Below are 21,909 nucleotides of genomic sequence, written 5' to 3' on the forward strand. Positions count from 1 at the left end.
AAAAAAAAAAAAAAAAAAAAAAAAAAAAATACCCATACATATCCAATAAAGTTGAGATTCCTTTGTTAGTTACAGTACATTAAGCAAGTGGCAGCCTTCCTATGCCCTTTCCTGCATAATAAGGAGGGCAGTCTAGGGCACAAATGAATCCCCTAAAAACCCTAGCCGCATACTTGATGTGTATTAGGTTCTTGACTCTTGGGCTTGTTTATGGCAGGCAAGTACACTATCACCAAGTTGTAGGCCACGCCCAGTTTTCCCTTCCATACCTTAATCCAGACTGGCTTGGGATGCTTAAAGCTCCCACCTTAAACTCAGAAGGACTGGGACTGTTCTCCCCTCTCTCACCCAAACTCAGTGGATTATGTGTTGTGGATCTACCATAAACCCGTGCTTGTCAGACTTTGATGTGTGACCCCACTGCCTGGGGGACTCCCACTAATCTGCAGTTGACTGGGGTTGGGGTGAGGCTGGAAATCATCCCTTCCCAACAAGGTCAAGGGTTATGCTTTCATACTGACTTTGGGTCATTCTTTCAGTGGTAGGAATTTAAACACAATTAAGTTCTATCATTTAAGATAAGGACCTTATAAAGGGTGCCAAAGACTGTTTCTTTAATTAATCTTTCCACTTTCGCTTCACTCAGCTTCAAAACCCACTAAGTGCAGAATACCAGGAGGGCTAGGCCAGAGGATATTTGGTCTTGGAACCTCCTCCAGGAAGATCTTGCAACTACCTCTCTCTACCTCTTTTGGCTTTTTGATCTTACCTTTTGCCTCTGATGATAATTACCCTCTAATTAGCACCCACCACCATGTCATCTAAATAATTAACCTAAGTGCAGACTGCGCCTCTGCCTGCCATCTTCAAACAAATGATAAAACAATATCCCAAGCTGCTGGTTAAAAAGACAAAATTGACCCAAAGTAAGTCATACATATGTGTACCATATATAGTGCAAGACTGGTTCCTTAGCATAAGTTAAGGGGCAGATGGCTTACTGTGAAGTCAGTTGGACAATATTAGGGAAACTGCAAATGCAAGAGTGTAAGTTATGAACTAAGCATGCAAAGGAAAACAATTCAAGTGTTGAAAATCCACCTTAAATTCCTATTGAGAAGGGCTCCAAGTTCTTTGTTTTTAAGAGGGTGGCAGAAGGGAGGGCCAAGGGCATCTAACCAAGGGCATGCTGGAGAAAACTCTACTACTAACTTATCCTCCCAGCCTGAAGTTTTTAATTTTTCCTCTTTAGGGTTTTCTTTGGAGGAAAAAATCCATTGACTACAGTGGAGGGAGCTTGAAATTTGAGGAGACTTTAAAAGCAAATCTGGCATCAGAGGTTGTCTTTTCACTAAAAGCAATTAGTAGTTTTCTAATTTCTCAGTTGAGTCTCCATTAGCTGCGAGACCAATGACTGACCACTCACTTCTATGGGAAACTGACTGTACAGTGTTTAGAAAGCCATTTTCTCGTTGAAGGCTTAAAATAAAACCTCTCCAAGTTTCTCAGTCAAGTGATTCACTGACATGAAAAAAGTCTCTGCAGAAGAAAACGTAAAATACTTCCGTCCATCATTCACTACCTTCTTGTCCCGAACTAGTTAGTTGAAATCCAAAACCAAAACAAACAATCCGTCTCGCCAAAACCAAAACTTTATTGTGATCAATTTGAGACATAAACACTGGTATGATAGCATATATGTACATATCCCACAGCTCCAACATCGAAGAACACCCTCAGTTAATTTATTCCCTTCTTTCCCAGTTTTCAGAGGCTTAGTCTAAAACAAAATAAACGCATCGGATCATTTTACCTATCAATACTTTACTGTGCTTTTTTTTTTTTTTAATGTAAAGTCACATTATCGTAAGCACGTTCAATAAAGATGACGATAATTCCTTAGTTACATAAAATACTCGAGGAGCGGGGGTGGGGTGGGGTGGGGTGGGGTGGGTTGTCACTGTTAACAGGTAGGGGACAGAACTCCGTAGTGGGGACTGACAAGTAAGGAGAGAGGATGAAGTGCCCTGCTGAAGCGGATCCCGGCTGCGAGGAGACCCGCACCCGACTGCTCCAGGTTTCGCTGCTCGTTTACCTGCGTTGGCTCTCTCGCACTGTCCGACCAGGTCAAAGGCGGCCCCAAGTTCCCCGCCTCCAAGGTCCGGGCGGTGGCCCAGCCGGCTCGGCGCAGCTGCACAAGTCTCTGTCCCTAGACACCGGAGGGTCCCTGGAGGGGAAACGATTGACACAGCTGCCTGCACTGTGCCGCGAGCCTTCCCGCGCTGCACCTGCGTCTCGTCGCGTGGCTAGGAACTGGAGCTGGCTCCGGAGTCGGTGAAGTCCAGCAGGCCCGCAGCCAGAACCCATACCGTTCGCCAGCTCCGGGACCGGGCTTTCAGACACCAGGACCTCGCGGAAGAAGAGAACTACAACTCCCGTCGGGCCTCGCGGCCCGACCAATGGTGGTAGCCGGCGCGTGCGGGGCGCGGCGCCTGCGCGGCGGTTTGAGTAAGCGGCCGTACGATTGGCTGCGGGGTCGGGCGGCCGCGCGGGGCCTGTGGGAAGCGGAGTGACGGAGCGAGCGGCTGTTGGAGGAAGGAGGTGGGGGGCCGGGAGCGCAAATGGCGTTGAGATGGTTCAGGGCCCTGTTCAAACTCCAGCGCTGACCATTCACCGGCGGAGGCGGCGGCGCAGAAGGCGGCGGCGGCCCAGCGGGGGCACGTAGCGGGCTCGGCACCGGCGGCGGCCCGCCAGGGAGGCCTAGGCCCTGCCCGGCCGGCGCGCCTGAGGTGGGGAGGGAAGTTGCGGGGCCGCCGCTCACCCCCCACCCCCCCTGTCGCCCGAGCTTCCTATTTACCGAAGCGGAGCCGCGGACTGTGACGGCAGCAGAGCCCCTCGCCTCTCTCGGTGGCACCGGTCGGCACCGGTCTCGGCGCGCGGGGCTCCCGCGCCCGCCCGCGGGCCGTTGGGAGCGGGAGAGGCGGAGGCGGCCCGAGGCCAAAGCACCCGCCAGGCGCCGAGGGTAAGTGAGGTCTCGGGCGGCTGCCTAGGCCCGGGGTGAGTTGGGCCGGGTGGAGGCGGCAGGGGCGGCGCGAGGCTCGTCGCTCACCTGGCTTCTAAGGAAGTTGGGCACCGGAGGATCTCAAGAAACTCTTTCCCTTCCCACCTCTTATTTATTTATTTATTTTTTGCCTTTTGAGTTCTTCTCCGGGCGGCTACTTGATCGGACTTCTTCTCTCTTCCAAACCCGGTCCGGTGGGTTTGAGTCCCGAATTCTTTTTTCCCCGTCGTCTCCTCCGCCTCTAGCCGTCACCGAGGCCTTGCTTCGGGGACTCGGGAGCAGAAGCTTCCGGGGCGTCCGAAGCGACATCCCTTTCCTAGGCGGTGGGGGTTGGGAGGAGAAAAGTTGCGTGAGTGTCCAGCCCGAGGGGTGTCTCGGCTCCTGCCTCCGGGCGCACTCGCAGCCGCAGGTGAGGGTTTCTGTTTGCCTCTATTAGCCCATTCCACTTTCCTCTCTTAATTGAAGCCCCCCCCAAAGCATTACCTTGGGTGCCTTTCCTGGAAGTGGCTAGGTTTCTTTACAGCTTCAGTGTAAGGAGGTTGGTTGGTTGTTGTGTATACCCTTTCCCTAATTTAAATCCCAGTGCACTTCCATCAAAAGTCCGCTGGGCTTTGGGATGAGGCGAAGACCCTCCCAAATCGAAAACACTTAGTTGTGAACCTTCATTTCCTTTTTGGTTAGGACTGTTGGTGAAATTTGAAGCCTGAACAAGATAGTGTGTCTGAAATGTGCGTAAAACGTCATGCCAAATATATATGCTGAATTTGTACATATGTTATGCTTAGGTAATGCCATCGCAGTAGTCTGCTGACTTTTTTTAATGGACGTTGTGGAAAACAGTAAAAGCAATCTCATAATGAACTCTTGTACTCATATCTCCTGGATTCAGTAGATAGTAACTTAACCATATTTTCTTATCTGTACGCTCCCCGTTCCTTAATATTAAAAAAAAAAATCACTGATATTTCATCAGTATTTAATGATGTTAATCCATCAGTGTATATTTCTGAGACATGATCTTTTAAAAATATAGTTGTCTTATCATTTAACTCAGTATCATATATTCATTTGCAGACCTTAATCTTGCACAGTGAATGCTTTGTGGTTTTAGAACTGTTTTTACCGTGAGTTTTTCAGTATGTTGTCATAAAGAAGATCAAGTCTAGATTTTTTTTTTTTTTTTTTTTGGCTTTAGTCAGCATTTTTAGATGATTGCCATGTATTTGTGCCCAAACCATTCCAGCTTTGTTGGAATGTATATATGTGTGTAGGTCTGCATGTCTGTAGTCAGCTTAAAGAAATGACTTTATTTTCCTGCCTTTGGCAGCTGCCCAATTACACTTGGTTTTGTTTAATAGGCTATACTTAACAAGAAAGACAATGAAGCTTGTTAGAGTTCAGAACTACAAAATGGAAACTCTCTGAGGAAAGCTAAAATTTCTTTTAGCACAGATGTGTACGATGACTAAATTATTATTTTGTCTGATCAGAGTTGTTTTCCTTTCAAACATTAGGGTGGTGGTGAGTTGTCTTTTGAATATTTGCTGAACTAAATTGGATAGTGATTCGTTAAGTTGTAAGAACTTAATAAAATACTAAAACTGTAGCTCGAAAATATTTGAAAATATATGTTAAATATTATTGTAAATTTCCAAGTAATGAAGATTTTTCAAGCCCTTAAGTAATTGCTTACTTTCTCCCCAGAATTGATAAATTGATATTTAAACTGCAGAAGGCCAAAGTGTTAAGAAATGGATGATTGATTGATTGTGCTGTAAAAGCACTATACCTTATATTTTTAAAATGTTTGATTTTTTTTTTTTTTTTTTTTTACTTTTCTTGGTAATTTTTTTCCAATATATTTTTTAGGTAAATCAGGTAAATGGTTTTTTTTTTTTTTTTTTTTTTTTGGTTTTTCGAGACAGGGTTTCTCTGTGTAGCCTTGGCTGTCCTGAAAGTCTGTAGACCAGGCTGGCCTCGAACTCAGAAATTCGCCTGCCTCTGCCTCTGCCTCCCAAGTGCTGGGATTAAAGGCGTGAGCCACCCCACCCGGCGGTAAATGGGTTTTTAAATTGAAGAGGAAAATCAAGGTTATATATTTCTATTTTATAATAATAAATCGTGTACCTTTGTAAAATGGAGTTCTCCAACTTCACTCAGCAATGAGATACAGGAAGTAGAAGAATGGTTTCTTGAGTTTCGGGAGATGACCATTGAAGGAGCTTGCTTTTTTTTTTTTTTTTTTTTGAGACAGGGTTTCTCTGTGTAGTCCTGGCTGTCCTGGAACTCACAGTGTAGACCAGGCTGGCCTTGAACTCAGAAATCCGCCTGCCTCTGCCTCCCAAGTGCTGGGATGACAGGCATGTGCCACCTCTGCCCGGCTGAAGGAGCTTTTTAAAGTCAGTTAAAATCACTTTAGTCTAAGAATCAGAATCTTTAAGCTTGAGTAGAAGCTACAGATTGTACTATATGAGAAAATAAGTTTTTCTAACCCTTTATGAAGAGCTGTAAAAATTCAAAGAACTAAGTTTGATCAACTGACATTGTTTAGATCCCGGAAAACTCAATATGTTGTGGCTAAAGATTTTGGTTTTGGCCGTTTACACTATTCTGATTAAGTTGTGTATGAGGATATGGAATTGCATGTTTTAAGTTATAGGTATTTTAATTTGTAGGTATTGCATTATGAGTTGGTTAGTAGTAAACCTTTTTTTTTTTTTTTAAACTTTGTAAGTTTCATATGAATATGTCCTTATTGTAAAAACAAACCAAAACACCACCAAACCTGATGTATGGAAGTAAAGGATGGAAAATGAACCTCTTCAGCTCACCTATTCAGACTAGTTTAAAAGTTTGTGTGCTGAATGTTGAAAACTATAAGGAAGTCCCAGGGTCTTATTTTTATAGAGTGCTTAAAACTTGTTAAAACTTTGCTGATTATATTTTCTTAAATTTCTTTCCACAGGGAATATGAAACAGGTGTCAAAATGACATCCAGATTTGGAAAAACTTACAGTAGGAAAGGAGGAAATGGCAGTTCAAAATTTGATGAAGTTTTTTCCAACAAACGGACTACTCTTAGTACAAAATGGGGAGAGACCACATTTATGGCTAAATTAGGGCAGAAGAGGCCCAATTTCAAACCAGATATTCAAGAAATTCCGAAGAAACCTAAAGTAGAAGAAGAAGATACTGGAGATCCATTTGGTTTTGATAGTGATGATGAGTCTCTACCTGTTTCTTCAAAAAATTTAGCCCAGGGTAAGGGTTCATCTTACTCAGAATCTAGTGAGGCTGCTCAGCTGGAAGAAGTCACTTCTGTACTTGAAGCTAATAGCAAATTTAGTCATGTGGTGGGTGAAGACAGTTTTGCTTCCGATAGATGCTTACTTATGGAGGATACTTTAATTGGGAAAGAGAAGAGCACAAGTAGAATTCCAGAAGACAATGCAAACAAAAGTAGTTGCACTAAGTTGATAACTTCAGGTAAGTTTTGATGTTCTTACAAGCCAAGAAAGCCTTTTTAAAGCTACTTTTGTGATAATGAAATTCTAATTCATTACTTGTGTGCATGCTGTGTTTGGAAAAAAAGGGACAACTTTGTATAGTTGTTTCTCTCCATGTTTCTGTGGGTCCTAGAGATAAATAAATGCAGGTTGCCAGATTTGCATTGCGAGCACCCTACTGAGCCTTCTTATTAGCACCTTAAAAGGTGCGAGTGCTTGATGGGCATTGTAGTGCTTGCTTTTAATTCCAGCTCTTAGGAGGCAGAGGCAGGTGGATCTCTGTGAGTTGGAGGCCAACCTGGTCTGCAAAATGACTCCTGGACAGCTAGGGCTGTTAAACAGAGAAGCCCTGTCTTAAACAGCCCCACCCCACTCCCTTCCCCAAAAAAGTGTGTGTGTGTATGTTTACCACTTGTTTTTTCTCCCTGCATTTATGATTAGTAGAGGATATTGATGTTTGTTTTGTGTGTATGTGTGTGTGTGTGTGTGTGTGTGTATGTTGCCTGCATACATGTTTGTGTGCTGTGCATGTCTGGTGCCTTTAGAAGCTAGGAGCTACTGGAGTTAGACACCATGTGGGTACTGGGAACTGAACCTGGGTCCTTTAGAAGAGAAGCCAGTGCTCTTACCTGCTGAATTTTTTTTTTAGTTCCCTTGTAAAAGAGTTTAAAACTTTAAAGAGCTCAATCAGATTTAAATTTTAATTCAAACAACATCTTAGAAACTTATTACTTGGTATATTTGGGGGACAGTTTTTTATACCTTGTATTTATTGGATAATGTTTTTATAATACTGTAAATTGGTTGGCTATCTATGGGGAATTTGTTGTAGTCTTAATGTAAGATAGATCAAGTAATATAATGGAGTGTGACTTGCATAGCTTGCTAAAAAACGCTGAGCTTTTTTTTTTTTACTTTTCTCACCTTTGGGTGAGAGTGAGCTAACTTGTTGTCATTCCCTTGATCCTCTGGGCTAGTACTCATTTGGTTATTGCCTTGTTCATATTTCTCCTAAAGCATTGTTCTTAAGTTAAGCTTAGATTTTCATAAGAAAACAAGTCAAAAGAAGCCTAAAATTGTTTCCAAATCAGCTTCTAAAATTTATCATACAGATATAATTTCTGAGCTCAACTGAATTTACTCAACTCTCCTCACTTTGTAAAGTTTGCAGAGATTATGTGACTTTCTAAGATCAGCTAGTGGCAAAATTGGAATGAGGTTTTTTTCTTTTAATTACTTTTAGGTTTATTATTTTATATGAGTTCTGCGTGCATTTATGTATATATACCATATGCATGCTTGCTGACCACCAAGGCTGGAAGAGGGCATCTGATTCTCCCGGAACTGGAGTTATAGACAGTTGGAACTACAATATGGGTTCTGGGAATTGGACCAGGTCCTCTCTGCAAGAGCAACCAGTGCACTTAACCACTGAATGAGATTTATTGATTGCTAAGATGTTGTTGAGCCTACAGTTTGAATTGAGTAGTATTTTAATTGCTGGTTCTTTTTTGTTGTTGTTGTTTTTTTTGTTGTTGTTGTTTTTTTTGTTTGTTTGTTTGTTTTTTTTCTTGGTTTTTCAAGACAGGGTTTCTCTGTATAGCCCTGGCTGTCCTACTCTGTAGACCAGGCTGGCTTCGAACTCAGAAATCCACCTGCCTCTGCCTCCTGAGTGCTGGGATTAGAGGCGTGTAGTTGGCAGGTTGTTAAATTTGTCCTGGAGGACAAGGGAGTATGGGGATAATACTGCAGAATGAGTTTGTTTGTTTATTTTCCCTTTTTCATTGACTTTCTGAAGATGCAAACTCTGGCAACTCCTATAGGGTAGGAAGCAAACTTGAAGTGTCTTTAATTTTTGTAATACTGTTAGCCTATTCTAAATGTGTATAAATCAGTTATTTTTATAAGCCATGTATGAGTTCATGTATTTATAAGTTGGTTCTGTAATAGAGAATGCTTTGGGGCTTTTTAGATTTTCTTTTCATTGCCTTTCATCTAAACTTTTGGGATTTCTTGATTTTCTTTCTTTCTTTCTTTCTTTCTTTCTTTCTTTCTTTCTTTCTTTCTTTCTTTTATGCATTTTTGTCATATTGTCAGTGTCCTTAATTTTACTCAGAAAACTATTAAAAGTTTTATCAACAACTTGTTCAAAGTATGTAGATATACTTGTTCAAAGTGTGCAGGTTTAAGTTCCATAGTATCTTTTCAGTGACATATTTGTTCAATTGCTGGTTTCTGCTGAGGAATTATTTCACACCAATGAGAAAAGCTTATCCAAGCTTAAAAGAGTTTTACCATTTTTTTCTAATAGTACACATTAAGTACATCTTTTCCTCTGTATAGTTATGTCTTTTTTGATGATATTACAATTTTTTTTTTTAAAGATTTATTTATTTATTATATGTGTGTACACTGTAGCTGTCTTCAGACACTCCAGAAGAGGGCGTCAGATCTTGTTATTATGGATAGTTATGAGCCACCATGTGGTTGCTGGGATTTGAACTCCGGACCTTCGGAAGAGCAGTCGGGTGCTCTTACCCACTGAGCCATCTCACCAGCCCCGATATACAATTCTTAATGGGTAGTACTTTAAAGAAAATGATGGTTAATTTGGAGAGGAAATTCAAAATGAAGTCATGATAAAACAGAGTGGTTTGACTAGTAATCTAATCTAGTGGGTAAAGCGGAAAAGCCTGAGTTTCCATCTCTGGGAACCACATAGTAGGAGAGAATGGACTCCTGCAGGTTGTCTTTGGACCTCTGTACACTCAGAGTGTACCAGGACTTGTGTGTCCCCACATGTGTGCATACTCACATAAATAAATGATTAACTGTAATAATAAGTTTTAAAAAAATCAACGGTTGCCATTTTGTAAGTAGATGCTTAGTAGATAAGGAAAAGAGTAGAAAGTACTACAAACTATGTCTTAAGAACTCTAGGGAAAGGTTGAGTTGTTAAAGTACTCAAAACAAGACCCCACATTTTCCATTTTCAGAAAAATAGTGAAAGAACCTTGGGTATTCAATAGTTGATATATGGCAGGACATCTTTTCTCTCCTTATGAAAGTTGTGGGTTGTCATGATGCTACTTGTATTCTGATAATTCTACTTCCTCAGAAGAGGTTGCTCCCAGGAGCAGTGTGATCTCTCCTGAACCTTATCCCCATTTTAACTGGTCACTAAAGGCCAGAGCCTGTGATTGGGCAGTGGCAGGGAAGGAGAACTGAAGAAGAGAAGGGAAGAAGCCATGATGGACCAGAACCACATGGCCAGGAGAAAGCACACGTAGCAAAGGGAATAAGTTAGTATAATGTTAGATCTGCCCAATCTAGGCTTATAGCTTATAATTATAATAATTAATTGGATTGTTTTTTTTTTTTTTTTAATATGGGCTTATTGGGGTTAGAAATTCCTGCAACATGTGGTACTGTGGATTGAACCTAGGGCTTTATGCATACTAGTTAATCATCTACCATTGAATACCCACTTAGTGTATGGCAAATTGTGTGTCATCTTTTCTACATACTAATCTTCCTACCTTCCATCATGTATGTATGTATTTTTAAGTAAATTTAGTAGTTCTGGTTTTATCTGCACATTCTTATTTAATTTTATAAACAAAACATTCTGATTGCAGTTGCTTTTTGTTTTTGTTTTTTGTTTTTATTCGAGACAGGGTTTCTCTGTGTAACCCTGGCTATCCTGAAACTCATTCTGTAGACCAGGCTGGCCTCGAACTCAGAAATCTGCCTGCCTCTGCCTCCCAAGTGCTGAGATTAAAGGCATGTGCCACCACTGCCCAACTTCAGTTCTTAGTCAATTCTTAGACAGGTGTGGCACTAAAATGACTGAGCAGGAGCTAGAGTTCATCTTTTTAAGGTATCAATAGTCTATTATGAATCATTTTACTTGATCTTCTATGTTTTGTTATTATTTTTAAAAGACACAGTTTCACTATATAGCCCTGGTTGTTCTGGTAGTCACTGCGTAGACTAGGATTTGGCCTCTGCCTTCTGAGTGTTGGGGTTAAAGGAAGCACATCCATGCCTGGCTTAAGATTTATCTTTAATTATGCTTATGTGTGTGTCTGTGTTGTTATATGCACATGAGTGCAGGTGCCAGAGGCATTGGATCCTTTGGAGCTTGAGTTATAGGCAGTTGAGCTATCTGACATGGATACTGGGAACTGATCTCAGGTCCTCTGGGAGAGTAACATTCACCTTTCCAGACTCCCCCATTTTTAAAATAAATTTATGTTTGTGTGTACACATGAGCATGATTGGAATATGGAAGTTAGAGTACATTATTTTGGAGTCACTTCCGTCTTTCTGCCATGTATTCCAGCAAATGTATTCACTGTCAGGCTTGTATGACAAGCACTTTAACAAGCTAACTCATCTTACCCACTGGAGGGCATTGTTTTGTTGAAACAGGATCTTGTATATCCTAGACTGGTCTTGTGGACACTGTGTGAACAAGGATGACCTTGAACTTCTGATCTCCAGCCCCCACTTAGTGAATGTGAAGATTAAAGGCATTCTCCACCATACCTGGGTGTTTTGTTGTTGGTTATTGAACCAGAGCCTTTTATATGCTAGCAGGCACTATACTACCAATTCCTGCTAGTATTCAAGTTTGGAATCTGGGAGTGACTGTGCATTAAAACATTATTTATTACTTATACTGGGTGGTGGTGGTGTGCACCTTTAATCTCAGCACTTGGGAGGCAAAGGCAGGTGGATTTTTGAGTTCAAGGCCAGCCTGGTCTGATTGAGCTCCACGACAGCCAAAGCTACACAAAGAAATCCTGTCTTGAAGAAAAAGCCTATGGTACCATATGTGTGCAGTGTCTGTAGAGGCCAGAATAGGGTGTTGGATCCCCCGGAATTGGAGTTACAGTTGATTGTGGGTGTTGGGGCTTCTGGAAGAGTAACCAGTACCTCTGAACCATCTGCTTACCCCAAAGATACTTTTTTAAAAGGTTGCTTTTGCCTTTTATGTGGGGTTACTTCTGTTTCTCCTCTTTGTTAATGTGGACTCTTGAAAAAAATTATGTAGAGACTTAAATTTCTGCTTGGCACACTTTCTATGCCAGCCAGCTGGAATTCAGTCTACATATCCTGCCAAATACTGAGATAACCATAGCATAGGCTCTTAATTTGCATGGCTGGTTTCATAGCCAATAAATTTTTTTCGTTTGCTTAAAGCTGTATTGAGTGTGTGAGCTTGCTGGGGGGTATTATCGGGACATTCTGAGATTTGATTTTAGAACCAAAGGTGTTTTTCAGAAAAGGGGAATGAATAGTTCTACTTTTGACAGTTTTAAAGTGAGCTGAAAAGGTGGTTCAGGGGTTAAGAATGCATATAGCACTGGGTGTGGGTTTTTTTTTTGAGGCAGGGTTTCTCTGTACAGCTCTGGCTGTCCTGGAACTCACTTTGTAGACCAGGCTGGCCTCGAGCCAGAAGTCCACCTGCCTCTGCCTCCCAAGAGCTGGGATTAAAGGCATGCACCACCACGCCCAACTTATTTATTTGTATGGGTATTTTGCCTGGCATATACATGTGCACCATGTGTTTGCCTGGTGCCACGGATGCCCTGGAACTGCAGTTAAAGACAGTTGTAAACTACCATGTGAGTGCTGAGAATTGAGCCTGGGTCCTCTAGAGGAACATCCGGTGTTCCTAACTACTGGGCCATTTCTCCAGCTCCCTTTTTTTTGTTGTTGTTGTTTTGTTTTTCGAGACAGGGTTTTTCTGTGTAGTCCTGGCTGTCCTGGAACTCACTTAGTAGACCAGGCTGGCCTCGAACTCAGAAATCCACCTGCCTCTGCCTCCTGAGTGTCTCCAGCTCCTATTTTTATTTTTATTTTTTTGGCAAAATAAGGCCAGAGTTTTTAATACTTACTGAATAAAATGGATCTTATTTATATAGTTAATAAATGCCTTTTTTTGTGTGTGTGCTGTATACAAACAACAGTATGTAAATTTTGTGGTAGATTTTTGTTTGTTTTCGCAGTTGCTGGAGATTGTATTCAGGGCCCTCTACATCCTGCCACATCCCCAGCAGCCTTTATTTACTAAGTAGATTTTGATCTCTCTCTATTTCTGTCTCGAGGTTAGTACAGGTTATCCTCATATTGAAGACATACCTGAAAATGATCCTCCTGCCTCTATCTCCCAAGTAGAAAGGATTATAGCAGGTGCCATAATCCTTTTATTTCTTGTCTCTGCCACCATTCCTCCCAGCCCCCCAAGGAAAGCCAAGGTTGTTCTCAAAGGTCGGACAGGAGTGCAGGAGGCCATTAGCAAGTTTTCCCTCACATTCAAGAGAATACCCACTTTGTGGTACTTAATGAAATTGTAAACATTACTGTCCTCCTGTATGCTTTTTAGGAGGTGTACCATTGACTTGTGCTGGTCATGGATAACTACTTTTAGCACAATGAAATTTATTATTATAGTACTTCACAGGACAGTTGTACCCCCCTTCCCCATACATATTCTATTCCCTTAGACTGAGAACCATGAACAACCACACCCGGTTTTTGAGAGGGAGATCAAGGATGGAGCTTAAATAAGCAGCATTGATTTGAAATAATACATGTGAGACTAAGTATAAAAATATTTGAATATGAAGTCATTAAATATTTGAATTGAACTGTGAAAAAATTTCCTATACTTATAGGGTGGAGAAAAGAAGAAAAAACTAAAAAAGAAGATAATATGAAACAGCCAGAGTTATTGAAGGCTCAACTGAATTGAATTGAATTGGATTGTTGATATAAAAGTTAACTAGCTGGGCGGTGGTGGCGTATACCATTAATCCCAGCACTTGGGAGGCAGAGGCAGGCAAATTTCTGAGTTCAAGGCCAGCCTGGTCTATAGAGTAAGTTCCAGGACAGCCAGGGCTACAAGAGAAACCAAAAAAGCCAAAAAAAAAAAAAAAAAAAAAAGTTAGCTAAATGAAGTTTCACAGAATGGTTTTAATGGCCTGAGGATTGAGAAAATTCACATATGTAAGTGTACATGTTTTAAAGAGAAGAACTGGGACAGCTGGAAACAGATGGCATGCCCAAGTTAGATAATATGAGAAGGGTTTATTTACAAAGGTACAGGAGGGATATAGGAAAATCACAGGAGATGAGGCCCCAACCTTGGTTCTTCAATGTGAAGCTATTATTACCCCGACTCAAATGGATTAGGAGTTGAAGAAGCCTGTTTATAAGGAGTTGAATCTTTCTGTTGAGGATCTAATTATGTTGTTTCAGGGACAGCAGCTCCCTCCCTGTGTAAGCCTAAAGATAAGGACTGTTTTGTTGATTGAAATGATAGGAAGTTGGTCTAATTTTAGCCATTCTGTGTAGTAGGCCTGCTACTGGTTGTGTTGGCGCTGCTGCTGCTGCTGCTGCTGGTGATTATAATGATGGTGATAACAACAACAACAACAATAATAATGATGATAATAAATTTTATATGTAATTCCAGCTCTCAAGTGCTGGATTATAGAGATGAAGTATTTTTGAAATGGCTTTTGGTTTGTCTACCTAGAGCCTGTAGTTACGCACTGTACATTGAGTTACATCCCTAATCCTCATTTATTTACTATATTATCTTTAAAATGACATACAATCTTGTGTTTCATTAGAGTATTTCATATGGCAGTTGAAAGAAGATGCTTTACCTTTCAAATTTTGATGTAAAGTCGATTGAGGAAATTGGGAGCTTTTTTAATTTTTTGAAAACAGTCTCTTACCAGGGGTGACCTCAGAGTCCTTCTAAAACAGAAAATGACCTTGAGTTTCTTATCTTTCTATCCCCATCCGCAGCACTAACATTACACTCAGGTACCATTCTGCCTGTATTGATTCCGTGCTTGAACTTGAACCAAGAGCTTGATATGTGCTAGGTAAGCTGTCTATCAACCAAGTTATATCCCCAGCTCCTGGTTCACAAATAATAGTTTATTCTCTGGCTTTTTAGGTACTTGTGGTTAATATCCACATGTTCTTTCGACAGTGAAAAGTTGTTTTCCTTCAGATTTCATGAATACTTTCTATTTCTTTTTTGGAGCTAGAAACCAAGACCTTGAGTATGGGAATGTGCATTCTGTCGTTGAACTATACCCCTAACCTTAGCTTATATACTGTGTATGACCCTAAAAACCTAAATATGTGCTGCGTGTAGTAGCATGATTATAATACTAGCATTTAGGACAGCAAGGCAGGGCAATCTCTAATTTGAAATTAGTCCAGGTTACATAGTTCCTGGGCAGTCTTGGTTACACAGTGAGGTCTTGTTTCAAAAGATACACACTTTAAGATATAAAATAAAATATATAAAAGATATAAAATACTGGAATGTATGTGTATATGTATCATGCTTTTAGTACATTAAAGTACTACATTTTAGTACATTAAAAGATAATTTTAGGATGTGCATTGCTCAGTATTTGTAGATAGATACACTGTGTTCTTTTTAGCAGGCTCATAGTTTCCCATTGTGTAGGTGTACTTAAACTGCCTTGCTTTTGTTTTCTTGTTTCGAGTAGATGTTGCATTGAACATCTTTCTAAGTTTTTGAGTACCATGTCACCTGTGTTAGTATAGTGGTAGGAATTATTTCTTAAAGTAATTTTGGAAGGGCATATTTGTTTTAAAGTTTTATTTTTATTGCTTTAAATTATATGTAGGCATGTGTGTCTGCATTTGGGTTTGGGTATGTGCATGTAAGTACAAGTGTCAAGGAGGACAAAAGCATAGGACCCCTTGCAGTTGAAATTACAGGTGGTTTTGAGTCACCTGATTTATGTTGGGGTTAGAATTTGGGTTCTTGGGAAGAGCAGCAAGTGCTCCTATGCTGGGCCATCTTTCTAGCCCTGGATGTATACAGCTTAAAAAACAATTGATATTGCCACATTTCTTGCTAATAGTATGCACCCTTTTTCCCAAACTTGGTATCATTCTTCTCCTCTCAAACTTTGTACCTAGCTAGGTAAAGGTAGAAGAGTAGCAACTTGTTGTTGTTGTTGTTGTTGTTTGAATGTTGGATTGTTTTCACTTTAGAATATATAGTATCTTTTACACATTTTTTTTGTTTGTTTGTTTTGTTTTTTCGAGACAGGGTTTCTCTGTGTAGCCCTGGCTGTCCTGGAACTCACTTTATAGACCAGACTGGACTTGAACTTAGAAATCCGCCTGCCTCTGCCTCCCAAGTGCTGGGATTAAAGACGTGTGCCACCACCGCCCGACCCTTTTACACATTTTTACTTGTCTTTTACTTGTCCTTGTTTTATAATGGTATTGGCTAGAATCTTCCTACTTAGCCCTTTTCTCAGCCAGCTTCCACAACTCTCTCTAGAATGACAGTATATTGTTAAGTGTTGTAGCTTTTTAGGTATATACTGTACAGTTATATTGTAAAGAATGGATTTGGTTCAGTTTCTGAGCATAAAATTCAAGATCCTAGAATCTTATATAGTATTATCTTGTAATGAACTAAAAGGCTGACAGTTTTTAAGGAACTTTAGGATAGTGTTCACTGGGTAGATGCAATCAGGATTAGAGGGTTGAGACTTTCAGAGATACTCCTACCTGAAACCTCTTAAGGAAGGGAAGAGGGGGCAAGGGCTAAGTTGATTACTTATGGCAGAAGAGCCATCATGAATATCATAAAGGACAGGTTTTGGAGAGCTTCCAGATAACTGATCACTAGGTTTCCTGGAGGATGGTGCACCCTTTCCCTCATGCCTTGATTGTTCATTTTTCTTTCTGGCTCTGTTTACTTGTTTACTTATGGTTTATGAGACAGGGTCCCACGTAGCCCAGAAAGGCTCTGGAGTTTGTTATGTTGCCAAGGATAACTATAAACTTCCAATCATTTTGTCTTCACCTTTCAGGTGCCACTATACCCAGCAACTATTCTCTTTTCCTGATGGATGATTTGTTTAGAAACAGGACTTTCTGTATAAAATTAAGAATTTGTTAAGTAAAAGTGGTCATTTAATTTCTCTTAGAGAATATGAGAGTTGAGACAGAATCTTTGTAACATGCTGACTTTGAATTCACAATCCTGGTTGATTTGCCCAGCCTTGTGAGGGTTGGTGTCTGGTTTTATTGTATTGTGTTATGTATGCCTTGTTCGGTTGATGACCCCGGGAGGAGGAGGTGTTGGGTTTGTGGGGTGAATCTGGAAGGAGATGTAGGATGAAGGGTCTGAGAGAAATGGAAGGAGAGAAAACTGCAGTCAAGATGTATTATATGAAAGAATAAAATAAAAAAAAAAAACCAAAAATCTAGCCATCATATTGCCCTCCCCAACCCCTTTGGTAAATGGATATTCTGTACAAAAGGGTTTATCTGTTAGGAAACTGGGTTTTGATGTGGGAGGGCAGTTAAAAAGCAATTCTAATCTGTAATCTGTAGTTTTGGATAAGATGGTGATAACCTTTCAAAAGCAAGTTAAGATTTTTGTTGCTGTTGGAAAGTTAAGTAATAGAGGATAGGACACAGTAAAATGCTGTGGAGACAGCAGTAAAATGTGTCCTTGGTCAGTTTTTCTTATGTAGAACTCAGTTGATTAAATTAGCTTTTCCATAAAACTACTGTTTTAGAAGTTTAAAAAATGTATTAGAAGCCGGGCCTGGTGGCGCAGGCCTTTAATCCCAGCACTCGGGAGGCAGAGGCAGGCGGATTTCTGAGTTCGAGGCCAGCCTGGTCTACCAAGTGAGTTCNGTTCCAGGACAGCCAGAGCTATACAGAGAAACCCCGTGTCAAAAAAAAAAAAAAAAGTATTAGAATAATAATTCACTTTTGCTTTTGCTATATATAATTTGTGGATTGTTTGCTGTTACTGTATACTATTTCCTTACTGAGTGGTGCATACTGAAACTATTTCCTTACAGAACTCCTTATCACTCTTCCTTCTTACAAGTTTACAAAGACAAGCTAGCAGCAGTTGCTACTTAAATCACCTGAAAGGCACTTCTAAAATGCACAAATACAACACACATAGGAGAAATGAGGGCAATAAACGTAAAATAGTAAACTATAATGAAGTTTATCTTTAGATCTGTTTTTAAATCAGAATAATGTTTACACCTAAAACAAAGTCATTTTTGAGATAATAAGAGTAGAAGCCTGGCCGGGCAATGGTGGTGCACGCCTTTAATCCCAGCTCTTGGGAGGCAGAGGCAGGCAGATTTCTGAGTTCGAGGCCAGCTTGGTCTACAAAGTGAGTTCCAGGACAGCCAGGGATACACAGAGAAACCCTGTCTTGAAAAACCAAAAAAAAAAAAAAAAAAAGATAGTAGAAGCCTGGTATTATGCACATGAGGCAGAAAGATTACTAGTTTGAGGCCATCTTTGGTTCAAAAGGGAACCCTGTCTAGGAAAACAAAAATAAGCTGTGTATGGTAGCATGTCTTTAATTCTAGCAGAGGCAGGTGGGTCTATATGATTTTAGGGCCAGCATGATCTATAGCAAGTTGTAGGCCAGTCAGTGCTACATAGTGAAAAACCTTTCTCAAAATGAAAACATACTACAACCCCATTAACTACCCCCCACAAAGTCCCCTCAGTGGAAGACTATACAGCTATAAAAATGAGTTGAGGGTTAGAGAGGTGGTTCCCAGCATCACGGCACATGTGTACCCATATATACACTAATAAATAAACATGAGGTAGTATAACTTAGTTACATCTTAGATATGTTAGGTAGGTGCTCTAACCAAAGTTAACTAGTACACTCCTCTTTTTTTCTTTTGAATCAGTGCCTTAAGTTTCTCAGAATTGTAATGAACTTTGTATCCTCTTGCTGAGATTACAGGCCTGTGACACAGTTAAATTATATTTAAATTCACTGAGTAGCATCAAAAATTATATAGTGAATTTATCCATATAAAACATTTGTTTTGGCTGTATTTGAAAGTGTGTTGGTTAAGACTTGTAAGTAAGGAGAGTGTTGTGGCATATGACTTTAATCTCAGCACTTGGAAGGTGTAGGCAGGCAGATCTCTTGTAAGTTTGAGGCCAGTCTGGTCTATATCATGAGTTTCAGGATAGAGTTACATAGTGAGACCCTATCTCAAAACAAAACAAAAGATTTGTAAATAGTTTTTCTTAGATTTAGATGTATTTTTCTTGAGGCAATTTTCTGTTTGGCATAGAGTAAATATTTGCCAGTGCTTATCCATTAATTAATGTTCAGGGAATCCATGATATTAGTTTGAGTCATATTGTTGCCCTTTACTTGGAGGGTAAAAAAGTAATTACTTAGCCGGGCAGTGGTAGCACACACCTTTAATCTCAGCACTTGGGAGGCAGAGGCAGGCAGATTTCTGAGTTCAAGGCCAGCCTGGTCTACAGAGTGAGTTCCAGGACAGCCAGGGCTGCACAGAGAAACCCTGTCTCAAAAAAAAAAAAAAAAAAAAGATAGGTTAGCAAGTAAATGTGCTTTCTACCAACTGTAACCCTGATGGACTAAATTCAGTCCACAGAACCCACATGATGGAAGGAGAGGGGTGACAATAGCAAGTTGGCTCCATGGTACAGTACATGTGTACACACACTCCTAGATAGATAGATAGATAGATAGATAGATAGATAGATAGATAGATAGATAGATCAATCAATAAATACGATTTTAAAACACTATTTTAAATTAGCATGTACATGCGTCTCTGTGTGGGTATGTGCATGCGTTGTCCACAGAAGTGAGAAGAAGGTGTCAGATCCCCTGGAACTGGAGTTACAGGAGTTTGTGAGCCATCCAGAATAGATGATAGCAACTGAACTTGAGTTCTCAGCAAGAGCATCATGAGCTCGTAACCTCAGCCTTTTCGCCATCCCCAAATGTCAGTAATTTAAAACATGTGTTTATTTCCACATATGTACAGTGCCTTTAGAGATTAGAGCCATGTGTCGGATCCCCTGGGACTGTGCCACAGATGATTGCCAGCTACCACATAGGTGCTGGAGATCAAGCCATAGCCTCTAGGAGCGCAGCTCTTTAAACACCTCTCTAACTCCCGACTAAGTAATTAAAATAAGTATTATAGGAGTGTTGGTGTGTGTCTGTGACCCCCAAGACCAGGGGCTCGTTGTAGCCAGCCAAGCTAGCTGGTTGGTAAGCTCCATGTTCAGTGAACTATCCTGTATCAAAAAGGGTGGTATACGCATGGTAGTGGCGGCGCACGCCTTTAATCCCAGCACTCGGGAGGCAGAGGCAGGTAGATTTCTGAGTTCGAGGCTAACCTGGTCTACAAAGTGAGTTCCGGGACAGCCAGGGCTACACAGAGAAACCCTGTCTCCAAAAACCAAAAAAAAAAAAAGGGGGGGGGGTATACGCACCACACACACACACACACACACACACACACAGAGAGAGAGAGAGAGAGAGAGAGAGAGAGAGAGAGAACACCCACATAGAAAGAAAGAAAGAAAGAAAGAAAGAAAGAAAGAAAGAAAGAAAGAAAGAANAAAAATGAAATTCTCACATATAAAATAGTCATTTTAAGTTTGCAGTACTTGTTGATATTCATAAATAGGCACTATAGACTACATAGATACCAGATCCACTGTTAAGAAATTATGTGGCTTTTAGGATTAGAAGAAATACAGCAATAGCTAGAGAAGCTTCTGGCAGGCAGGGTTTCTAGACAAGATTAACATACTGTATAAACAGCCCTATTTCAGGTAAGTACAGATGCCCCTTAAAGGCATGTGACTCATTGTTAAATATGTTTAAGTGCTACTAAATTTAAGCATTGTTACTTGAAAGCATAAATGTCATCTAATATTATCCTCAGTTGATTCAGTTTCTTAATGGTAGAATCTCTTCTGAGTTCAACATAACAGTTTTAAGAGGCTTGGGTGTCCAGGACAGGCTACTAGAAGACATGGCAGCTGTACCTACTGACAGTAGGAGAGTCTAATGTGTATACTTTTTTGTTTTTTATTTCAAGATTATTTTATACTACTGTTCAGATAGCCCTGCTATTTGTTAATTTGCATACTGATTACATTTATGTTTTTAACCTGACATATTTTCATTTTTATAGATAAAGTGGAGAATTTTAGTGAAGAACATGAAAAAAATAGTCACCACTTTCACAAAAATGCTGAAGATAGTACTAAGAAACCCAATGCAGAAACCACAGTGGCTTCTGAATATAAAGCTGATGAAACTAAAGAAACAAATGATACTTGGAACTCCCAGTCTGGAAAAAGAACAGAGTCTCCATCTGAAAGTTGTCCAGTCAAAGGATCTGTAAGAACTGGTTTATATGAATGGGATAATGATTTTGAAGATATCAGATCAGAAGACTGTATTTTAAGTTTGGATAGCGATTCTCTTTTGGAGATGAAAGACGAGGATTTAAAAAATCGGATTGGAGGATTGGAAAATCTAAGTGAAACCTTTGAAGAAGATATTATACAAAGTGTTCTTAGGCCAAGCAACTGTAGGACGTACTGTAGGGCCAATAAAGCGAAATCCTCACAGGGAGCATCAAATTTTGATAAGCTAATGGATGGCACCAGTCAGTCCTTAGCCAAAGCAAACAGTGAATCAAGTAAAGATGGCCTGAATCAGGCAAAGAAAGGTAGTGTAAGTTGTGGGACCAGTTTTAGAGGAACAGTTGGACGGACTAGAGATTACACTGTTTTACATCCATCTTGCTTGTCAGTTTGTAATGTTACCATCCAGGATACTATGGAACGGAGTATGGATGAGTTTACCGCATCCACTCCTGCAGATTTAGGAGAGGCTGGCCGGCTCAGAAAAAAGGCAGATATTGCAACTTCCAAGACCACTACTAGATTTCGACCTAGTAATACTAAATCCAAAAAGGATGTTAAACTTGAATTTTTTGGTTTTGAAGATCATGATGAGACAGGAGGTGATGAAGGGGGTTCTGGAAGTTCTAATTACAAAATTAAGTATTTTGGCTTTGACGATCTCAGCGAAAGTGAAGATGATGATGACGACGACTGTCAAGTGGAAAGAAAGAAAGACAAAAAAAGAACTAAAACAGCTCCATCACCTTCCCAGCAGCCTCCTCCTGAAAGCAGCGACAATTCCCAGGATAGTCAGTCTAGTACTAACAATGCAGGTAAGAACTGAAAGATGTATATGTGTATTTAATATATAAAATTTTTTCAGACTTTAATTAAAGGGTAGGCTCTTAATACTGTTTCAGATATATATATATATATATATATATATATATATATATATATATATATAAAAATAAAATTTATTTTTAATTATATGTTGATGTGTGTGCCTGCATGTGGGTATATGCATGTGAGTTCAGGGTTCCAAACCCAATCCAAATTACATGT

General features: G+C 40.2%; 1 protein-coding gene across 3 annotated transcripts in view; it reads left to right on the forward strand.

Annotated features, from left to right (window-relative positions):
* Positions 1–2,476: 2,476 nt before the first annotated feature.
* The window catches only part of Wapl (WAPL cohesin release factor), a 66,230-nt gene continuing 46,797 nt past the window's right edge, over positions 2,477–21,909 (forward strand). The window contains exons 1-3 of one of the 3 annotated variants that reach the window (XM_029541388.1): positions 2,477–3,022; positions 6,027–6,322; positions 20,625–21,677. In XM_029541388.1, the coding sequence (XP_029397248.1) occupies positions 6,049–6,322; positions 20,625–21,677 (1,327 nt within the window). In that variant the 5' untranslated portion in view covers positions 2,477–3,022; positions 6,027–6,048. Of the gene's footprint in view, positions 3,023–6,026; positions 6,548–20,624; positions 21,678–21,909 lie in introns of all 3 variants that reach the window. The other 2 variants (XM_029541386.1, XM_029541387.1) reach the window with 2 other exon arrangements.

The sequence above is a fragment of the Mus pahari genome, chromosome 8 (assembly GCF_900095145.1).
Source record: "Mus pahari chromosome 8, PAHARI_EIJ_v1.1, whole genome shotgun sequence".
Classification (NCBI taxonomy): domain Eukaryota; kingdom Metazoa; phylum Chordata; class Mammalia; order Rodentia; family Muridae; genus Mus; species Mus pahari.